Below are 10,340 nucleotides of genomic sequence, written 5' to 3'. Positions count from 1 at the left end.
TGGTGGTCACCACCTATAGAACGTCATAGTTATAATAGGAAAGACGCTCACAGCATTCTGGTAACACTGTATTATCTACAAGCTAGTTATGCATATCTGGGAAAGGGGATCGTCCACGGATGTCCCTCGCACTGCCACTGCACTGCTGTGCTGTAATCTAACTTTATTGCACTTAATGGAACATGAGACCCATGGGGGAAATTTGTTGTGAGCAGGTTCACCAAACAAACTATTTGTTGGAGCAGGTTCACCAAACAAAAAATCCTATTTGTTAAATCTTTGGTGTCTTAAGCAAACAAACGGCTGCGACTGATCCCATAGGGTGGCATTTGCATTAACTACTCTTAAGGTGTTATCTTTATTCCTCAGGATCACCGAAGAACGCCAAAATATGCTAAAATGCGATTTCGTGTTTTATGTCGCCTAAACTGGCAAAAAATCAGAATCGGCGATGGTCAGTGACCTTGACATTTCGCTCACTTAAAAAAATGTTACGTGCAACATGTCACGGGAAGGTGCTAATTGATTAGACTAACTTCCCATTAAAATAGCAACTTCGAAAACCCTATAGTTTCGGCGGAATCAACTTGGGTGTGTCAATAGCCTGCGGCCAAGAAAAAACGAGTTAACTGTTTAGAGCGCATAAACCAAGGAAATATGGACCGTCAGTGCAAGCGAGGAAATGGCATGGAACAGTTTTGATAATTTACTGCAGGATATCCCTGCTTCTCGGCGTGAATTTGCTTCTCTGCGTCAAGTGTTTGCAATTGTATGCCTATAAAATAAGCAAACTTGACATCACGAAACGTATCCACATACCTGCCTTTCTTTACACTACTTTTTCTGGCTGCCCACATCACTCCTCCTAATGAAAGCTTGACAGTAATTGGACATTTGTGTTTTCGGAAACCTCGATTCAAACTTAACTAGTCACGGATATGTAATTATAGTTAAAAATTTGCACTCGGAACGTTAGGTTGCTTTCATCTCGGTGAATCAAATTTAAGTGATATATATGCCTCAGCAAAAGCAGTAGCGTCCTATGAAGTAACATGTTAACCAGGGGAGTCGAAAAGGTGTCGAGCGCCGTTGCCCGGAATTGAACCGCTAAACATCAGGGCCGCTCCCAATCTTATCCCGCTCGGCCACCAAGCCACGAACGACCGTTGGTGCAAATTTCTTTTGAGCAGCTGAGCCTCGTAAGCCCTGGTTGTATGTTTCGGTATGGATCACGTGACTAGGACCAGCCAATCATTTGCTTGAGTTTGGCTTGTGCATGAATCGACTTCCGAATCCGGACCCAAGAGAATTCATGACCAGTATTCGCCGAATAGCGGTTCACCGAGGCGCTTCCGCAGGGCGTAAAAATTTCCGGAATACTGTCCCCGCACACACTTTATGTACGAAGCGCTGTACATGCATGTTTGAGCGGATTTTGGATGTTAATTCTCGCTGTACACCTTTTGTGGTTGTTTTGACTGTAATACCTGAATGTCTGGAAGCATCTAGAATTTGACCCTTCGCTAACGCCTAAGGTCACTGCCTACGAGTACTAGGGGTTGACCAGCTGTCAGCATGACAATGTTCCTATCCAGTCTGGGGGCCTGTTTCATTCCATTGTGCGTGCGGTCCTTCAGGACTTTAAACCCTCCGGGTTATACATTCCTAGTCTGTCACGTTCTGACAACTTCGTTACTCAGCCCCATCTGAATACTAACATTACCTCTCACTGTAGCATCAGTACCGGCGATACATGACTCTAGGACACAAGAGGGATATTGTTGGCAATGCTCATCCCTTAAAGCCCTCAGTGACTTTGGATAGCCGGCGAATACATCGAACTCCAAACCGGTGGAATCAGCCTTGTGTACTTGCAACACTTACAGTCATCAGTGCAACTCTTCAATCCTTATCAGTAGTAGTCCTGTCATCCGGTAGTTGCACACTGCGTCGAACATTACTATTATGTCGGAGGATACCTGGCACATGCTCGGGCGAACCTCATTCTTACGGCCCTCCAGAACTACTATCGGTGCGTATGGCGGTGAGTTGTTATTTTTCGGCGGACTGTCATGCTGTCTTGTTCAGGGGACTGAACTCCACCGGGTCTCGCTGCATGACGTTCACTGAAATTAACCTGAATCACACAACTTGTTCGACCGTTTGCATTTGGTTATTTTCCCGATTTATTCCGTCCTCACTGTAGTCAATTCATTAGTTGTGGGTACATCCGGTTCCGGCGGCGCTATTGAGCGCCTCGCTGGTGTAGTTCAACTCGGCTCCGGACGATGTTCACAAAGCAAACAATGTACCGTCCTCGACCAGTTGTCAACTCAGTAACTCGCCCTGGGAGATCAGTTCCGCATGCCGCTCCGTCGAAGGTCTGCACTGAAATCTATTATCTTATGCAACAAGGCCTTCTCTTTCCCGCCTCGTACTCCGCGAGGAAGGCATCAATCATCGACGTGAAGAAGCCAAATGGGTCGATTCACATTCATGCCGATTGATTAGCAATCTCGCCGCAGCGTCTTGCACAACCGCCACCCGAAGCTAAAACCGATAACTTGCTACGAGCGTGAATATCGTCAGTTACTTCACCAAAACTCAACCTGACGGTGCTGTGCCATAATTCAGATCCTTCAAGAATAGCAATACGCGCCATTGGTGAATATAAACAATTGCCATCCGGCTTCAAGACGTCGACCGTGGTCTGCCGTTGGTTCACGGATAAGGATCTTCTGGCATAACGAGCCTCCGCTTCCTCCCTCAAAAGTATCAGTTCGTGAATGCTATCGAGCATCTCGGTTTTATTTTCAATGCCCCCTTCCGACACATCAAGCAAGTGCGGATTATTCAGGCCATGCCGGCTCACGTAAGTCTCCTGCACTCTCCTATTTTGGTTGTTATTGGCTGACATTAAGCATTTCTCTGTGCAAAGCACAGTGTCCGACTTCTGTTTAATAAGCCTTCGGAAAAATGTGTCGCAGGTTAATTTTGGGGATTGTGAACCTGCCGTCAGCTGAAATCCATAATAAGCTCTGAACTTTAGGGACGCTTTCGGATCTCAATCACGCGAGTTTTGTTGTAGTGGATCTTCTGTTATTTATCATATTTCGGGGATGGAAATAATAAGTCTGCCATGAGTGCGCCCACTTTGACCAGAGGAACCACGCTATGGGTAAACTGTGAAGAGAGCTATATGGGTGGATTTTGCCGTTATCAAGTTAATCTACGGCCATCGACTTACTACGCTAACCGACCACAAACCCTTAATTTTCGTTTTCGGCCTAAAATCTGACGTGCTTACTCATTCGGTGGAGCATTTTCAAAGCCGTACGCTCATCCTTATTGGTTAATATTCCGTCACTGTCGTCGCACAGATAACTTTGGCGGAGCTGGTGCACCGTCCAGCTTGATCGTAGGTCGCACCACCTCACAAGAAGACCCCATGATGTCTGTGCTGCACATAGATGACCGCACAGGCCAGCAGCTGCTGGAACCACGTCCGTACCCCGCCAGGGCTTAGCCGGATGTCAAGTATGGGACATCAATTTATGAGACATTGCGACAGACGACCCAGTTCACCAGATCACTAGGAATTTCTATGGCTAATGATGCCCGACCGCTTTTCCGACCTTGAGATTTCTGTCGAACTTGTCCGAACTTTTCTTCAAAAATCGTGTTTTTTGGAAAGCTGCGTGTCTGCGGAGTATCTCATGGTTCGCCATATAAGGGCAATTGCCCGTAGTTTGACCTTCTGGTCGCACATGAATCGAGATATCGCGGAGTACTTCGGGTTCCGTTGGCTATTTTGACAGACAACAAACAACCATCCACATTTGTCACCCGGTGCTTAGCCTCAGCCAAAGTAAACAGATCTAGTTGCGTGTGAATACGTCGTTATAACACTTCTTGCGAAACGCTTCTTTAACTAGCCGCGACAGTTGGAATACTAACAACGATCAACACCCTGCTGGCGCTGTCTCAGATCTGCGGTAACACGGTCCTTCGAAGACCCTAGTGTCCTACGATAAATAACACTTCATTTCTAGTTACATCCAAGAGTTTTATAGAAGAAGTTCCCCCATTCATATACGCTGGCAACCGTATCATATGCAAACGGCTAAGCATAAGTCCAGGCAGGAGCAACTGAAATCCTGTGGACAGAAGAAATCCGTCGGATTTTTTCAGAGATTTTCCCAATTTGAAGCCTAATAGAAATGACACTCAATCGTATCAAAATTTTACCGACGAAGACCTGATGTGCCGTAAGTTGCAGACAATCAGTCCGCAGTGTTAGACCAAAATTGTCTCAGAGGTGGTTGGTGTCGGGTGAAAAATTTGCTCGTAGTTGTAATCGCGTCCTCGAAGGGGCAAGAGGTGAAGATCGATGGTAGGAAAAAAATAGTCACCAGAATGCCATCAGAGTGGGAATATCATTGGCATGCCATCCTTTCACCGACATACCTCGGTTTCTAGCAATCCCGTAATGACCATCGAAGATGCGGCAACCTACCATGGAATGCGCGTTCTTGTGTCGGCTGGACTTTGGTCAGACAACAGGATCGACATAGGTAGAGCCAGACCGACTTAGAGTCGCGGGTAATTTAGATTCAGTTGGAGGATCATAGGAGCGCGAACCGGGGACCATCCAGAATGAATGACGGCCATGAGCCGCGTTTGTAGCGTCTACTGCCGAGGTCTGAACCTTAAGAAAAGGGGTAATGGGAAGGGAAATGAGTGAAAGGAACGGCGTCTGGTGAGTTCCCGGGTGGCATCAGATAATTCGGTGTCCATTAGAAAAATGATCTAAAGTGTATGGCATCATTTTAAACGAATCTACGTAAGGATAGTTTTTTGTTGGATGACCAATGATCCAGGGACTAACTGAGGTTGACGGTGTAGTAGGTGGACACAACAAATCTTCATTAGTGGGCTTCTACTTGGCCTATATGTAGTGCATCCAGACAGTGATGCAAGACAACAGCATTTGTGATAGGAGCTGTGTCTCCCCTTTGTACTGGGCGTCAGTTGATCAGAAGGTGCAAGGTTAGGGCAAGTGTAGCTGAATAAGACTGAGGCTCAGCCATCGGGAAAGCAAGCTAGAAGGTTGCCCGTTGGACCAGCCAGTGTGGGTGATGACAGGATGAGTTAGACCAGGGAGCTGTAGTGTTTTTAAACTCATCCGATAATATCCAATAACCGGGTCTCCGTTATGCAAAATGCGTGGGGTGTATTGTGAAGAAGGGTAACAGACGTTATGATCGGCTGAGCAAAGGCTCCCGAAATAATGGATAAAACTGTGGCGTAACTGGAAGCTACTACGTGAATTAAACGGAAAGTAAGAGTATGGTTTGCCAGCAACTGAGTCCTGGCTGTTAGCTCCAAGCAACGAAAGGTGCATGGTGAAAACAGCAAATAGACGCAATCCGTGACTGCTTGTGTTCAGGAAATAACCTCTTTATACTTTTATATTTACGCGATGACTTCATGAAAATAGCGGGAAAAGTTGTGTGTTGTGCCTGGTTGATGGTATCGACTTGTGTTGGTGCAACCCAAACTAATTCGAAGTGACAACGCCTTCCACGTGGATATTATATTTGAGCCTCACTGAGCATCCTCAGGCCATCCTATGCATTTTTTTGAAAATGAGGCAAATGGATAGTTGTCTTCCACTTGTATTTCGTGGTGATGCCAAATAACTGACAGCCGGGACGCAATGAGCATAACAGTCAGTGATGAACTGACTTGACCTCCACTGCAACCGGCAGCTCTACTTTCTTGTTTTGTGTCGTCTTGGGAATATGCGTGAGAACGGTATCCAAGAGCGGCAAGCAGGATGCCGGCGGGAAGTTGCAATGGATAGTTGTCTTCCACTTGTATTTCGTGGTGATGCCAAATAACTGACAGCCGGGACGCAATGAGCATAACAGTCAGTGATGAACTGACTTGACCTCCACTGCAACCGGCAGCTCTACTTTCTTGTTTTGTGTCGTCTTGGGAATATGCGTGAGAACGGTATCCAAGAGCGGCAAGCAGGGTGCCGGCCGGGAAGTTGCTGCATGAACCATATGTACGCAATCCCTCAAGCTTTGAAGCAACAGCCAGCCGATGGGCACTCTACATGCTTTTTTTCTTCAGTTTTATATTTACGCATCCGGCATCCTTGCAAACGTTAATGATGGTGTTGCTTCAAGATTACGGTGAATAATCCGGTCGATGTTGATCCGTCGGCTGAAGAAACCAACCAGAAGCCAAAGATTTCTCAGATAATTCTCCTAGGTAAATAGAATAAATAGGATCTTTTCCGAAACATGCGCCGCCATGTCTGATAAAGACGAGACCACATATCCTTAATATGTTTGTTCCGCCTGCTACAGTTTGTGGGCCCGAATCCCCAGTCAAATATTGAGGGTGGTCGGATAATCAGTTTGCTGCAGTCCGGTCGACCTAGTTTTTTGACGGAAATCAAAATCGAACAGCTGTGCTGTAAATGCGGCAACAATGACGGAGAACGGTGGCTAAATGAATCACTAAGCTGTGCCCGCCTCTGTCCACAAATACTTGGTCTTTATCCAATGGAACGGTATCTGTAAACTTGAATGAGTTCACCGACCACAGTAGTCATACTTTGTCGCTTGATCACAAACTCTTCCGCTCCCGGCTGCTTCCACACAACACAAGCACGAACAAATTGAACTCATTGAGTTAAGCAGTTCTATGGTATACCAATTGCATAGCTAAACATAAGGTCTGAAGTCTGAGAAGATACTCGATCGCGGTGGTGTACCTTCTTTTTAAAAGCATTAGGTGAACCTCGTCCTTATTATTCTTATGTTAAGAAACCCAGCCAATGCTCCGGGAATACAGATGTTCAATCTCTGAGGTTCCATACATCCAGTGCGTCTAAGGGCAATGTCAAATGCGGCCCTCGGCCTCCTCCGAGACAAGCCCGTTGTAATTAACTTGGCTCTTTGTTCGGATTTGACCAACTCATTGGGCCTTACGTTTGTGCACCCTGCAAAGCCCAACTCTTGGTAATTGATCAGGTGGCTTTTGATCTGTTCGCCGAGCTTGGCAATTGAGTTGCAAACGTTTCGTCACTATTCGAGGAGACATCACATTACCATATATAAAAAACATTTCGGAGATGACCGCCAGGATACTACGACAGCACGCCATAAAAGTGGCCCACAGACCGACTGACACGCTGCGGAAAGTACTATCAAAACCAAAGGGGACACTCAATGCGATGGAAAAGACAAACGTAATCTACAAAATTCAATGCAACGATTGTGAAAATCACTACGTGGGACAAACAGGGAGGAAACTGTCAACCAGAATCACCGAACACACACTCGCCACCAGGAGTCATGACCAACTCTTATCTCTGCACACGAAGATGGGGAAGGACACCATTTCGATTGGAATAACGTCAGGATACTGGGCCAGGCAAGAACAAAGAAAGAGCGCGAGGTTGTGGAGGCGTGGTACTCCACTGATGGAGCAATAAACAGGCGCATTGAGATTGGTCCTGCCTACCAGCCTCTGAGGACAAAGGAAATCCAGAACCACAGAACCCAAGGCCGAACAAGGACTGAAAGAAGAAATCAATAGAACAGCAAGCTACTAAAAATAGGAGGCACGTCAAAAACCAACAGAGAAGCCGACCACGACGCAATACAGATCGAGAACGGGTCAATCAGAATTCAGGTTACAGCGAAAAGGCTGCTCTTTGTAGACTATATAAACGCAGGCACGAAGAGAGGAACTACCCAACCAACAGCGCACTGAAGATGTCTCCTCGAATAGTGACGAAACGTTTGCAACTCAATTGCCAAGCTCGGCGAACAGATCAACAGCCACCTGATCAATTACCAACTAATACACCCGAGCTACCAATATTCCAACACATTACCAAGCCTATCTGTTTCTGTCCAGCTTGTGCTCTACCCTGTGCGTTCGGACTAAGCTGCACTCACAGGGGGCTTTTCCACTGACCTCGCTCCAACAAGAACACCAATGAGTATGCACAGGTTCGCCATGTTTCTAATGCTCAATCTAACGTATTCCCCTATTGCGAATGCTTCTACTTTGTCGGACCCGCTCATTTGCTTTTGAGCCGGGCTATACAGCCAATTGTCCAAGGTCAGTGTGGCATACGGCATCCGTCACTTTGATTAGTATGTAAGTGTCGGTGATGTACAACCTCAATTACTGGGCCTCAGCTCATGAATTTTCTTTCTGTCTTCTATACACAGACGTTGTGAACCCCTGTCCACTTTTGGAGAATCACTGTCCACTGGTGTTCCCATAGCGTGTATACCACACGCACATTTTTGACCAAATCGACCGACTGGATCACTCCTTCATCAACTCAGTTGTTTTGGCTACGCATTTTCCGCAATTTGCAGTTTTCCTTTCACATAAATGACAGGATGCCTCAGTTTTGCCTTATTCGGTCCTGCTGTTGCCTGACTTCTTCACGGGACGAAGCACAAAGAAACGCTTGCTGAAGTCACTATGTACATGTTAGCCTGGATACAGAACCAGCCCGGCTGAATATTCCAGCTTTTGAGATCCGGCTGCAAGTGGCATCTTTTAACCGGTGACTTGGTGGAATAATATGACACTTAAGTATTTTGCTATGACTAGCCCGGTTCCATTGTTCCTAAATGGACAATATACGCCACCCAAATTCTTCTTTACTTCCGCAGATTATTCCAGCCCAAAAGACTCCTACAGTTGGATCTCTTCCGCTTAGAAAACAGAAGGCCGCAATATTGGCTCATATACAGAGGGGATATACTTTATTCCGAAGACCATGACCAAAATTTCACCCTGTTTCTCCTCGTCCGGGATGGCGAAATCAAACGACTTAAGTGGGATTATACCTAGTTATAATCTGCCAGCCAAATGTATGATTTTATCCTCCACCGGTGTTCTGTTCCACGCTGCAAGTCGTTCGCATCCCATTTCCCTTTAATACTCAACCCATTCCATAAAACAAGTGGGTTTTTAATATCCCACAGGATGAAGGCAGCATTAAGAGTGTGAAAATCTACCAAAAGTGCCGAAACTCATCCAACCCCCTTCTTTTTTTTTAGGAGACAGTCTCCACAAATCTGCTGAACCCAGCCTAAGATCACCTAGCCCCTAAACCTGTGTGGCCCGATGAACCTGTTGAACTAAATGTGTTCGGTTTTACTAACTTGAGCGTTTCTCAAGGCGTTTTACGAAGTTGATGAGGTGGCAGCTATGAACATATTCAGGTTCTTGGGCGATGCATCGCACTTCGTAGCGATAATAATTCTTCTATTAAAAATATGGAAGACTCGATCGTGTGCGGGTGAGCTCCTAGCATCTATGTTCATAAGCTTCAGGCCTATCCGGTCGTAGTCAGGTCCTATTTGCGTTGGTGTTCACAACTCGTTACCTTGACCTCTTCACTACTTTCGTTTCGGTGTACAATTCGGTTGCGAAAGTGGTTTTTATCATCTCTTCATATATTACGGTGTTTCTGATGTATCGGAAGTTCAAGGCTACGTACGACAGTAACCATGACACTTTTCGTTTGGAGTTTCTCGTTGTCCCATGTGCTCTTCTTGCGCTTTTGGTAAACGAACGTTTCACTATTCTGGAAGTAAGTGGTCCATATTCGTTCGAGCTATTTTCCAGGTCCTTTGGGCATTTTCCATATATTTAGAGGCTGTGGCGATACTTCCACAACTATTCCTAATTAGTAAAACCGGTGAGGCGGAAACGATAACTTCACACTATCTGTTCGCACTGGGTTCTTACCGAGCCTTGTATATATTGAACTGGATATACCGGTACTTCGTTGAGCGCCACCTGGACATGATAGCCATTGTTTCGGGTGTGGTGCAAACACTCCTCTATTGTGATTTCTTCTATTTGTATATCACTAGAGGTATGTCTCTTCCTCGTGTCATTTATTGGAATTTTAGTTGTGAAGGGCAAGACGCTCGCAATGCCAGCCTGAGAAGGGCAGATTCTGCTGTACACGAACTTCTGGAATCACCTGAATGGATACCCGCTTATGTATCAGAAACTCATTCTTTTTGCGGCATTTTGCGCTCCACTATGGTTTTATCCTTCTCTATTTGTGAATTTAATGTGCTGAATCCAATATATTCGGCACAAAGATTGATACTTGTTATCATTAGAACCTGTCAGAAGGGGCACGTTGCTATCCATAATGGAAACAAGCGGAATTGTATGGTCAAGTGTGAGTCCCAGTTACGGTGTTCATTAGGAGTTTCCGGCTGTTAACCACTAATGGATATTATGAAAGTTCTCGAAATTTCCCCACTGTACCT

At 45.8% G+C, this 10,340-nt stretch overlaps 2 protein-coding genes across 2 annotated transcripts; one reads left to right on the top strand and one right to left on the bottom strand.

Moving 5' to 3' along the window:
* Positions 1–2,494: 2,494 nt before the first annotated feature.
* T265_10948 (hypothetical protein) lies at positions 2,495–2,917 on the bottom strand (the record flags this gene model as incomplete). Its single annotated transcript, XM_009177468.1, has 1 exon — positions 2,495–2,917. One exon carries the CDS (start codon positions 2,915–2,917, stop codon positions 2,495–2,497), a length of 423 nt encoding a protein of 140 aa, XP_009175732.1.
* A 6,498-nt stretch (positions 2,918–9,415) lies between these two features.
* On the top strand, positions 9,416–10,003 carry T265_15299 (hypothetical protein; the record flags this gene model as incomplete). Its single annotated transcript, XM_009177467.1, has 3 exons — positions 9,416–9,643; positions 9,679–9,931; positions 9,969–10,003. Coding segments are annotated over 3 exons (516 nt in total), but the record flags the coding sequence as incomplete, so codon positions are not given.
* Between the last annotated feature and the right edge of the window lie 337 nt (positions 10,004–10,340).

Source organism: Opisthorchis viverrini (genome assembly GCF_000715545.1).
Source record: "Opisthorchis viverrini unplaced genomic scaffold opera_v5_426, whole genome shotgun sequence".
NCBI lineage: Eukaryota > Metazoa > Platyhelminthes > Trematoda > Opisthorchiida > Opisthorchiidae > Opisthorchis > Opisthorchis viverrini.
Note: the sequence above shows the minus strand (reverse complement) of the source record. Positions and strands in the feature narration are given on the sequence as shown.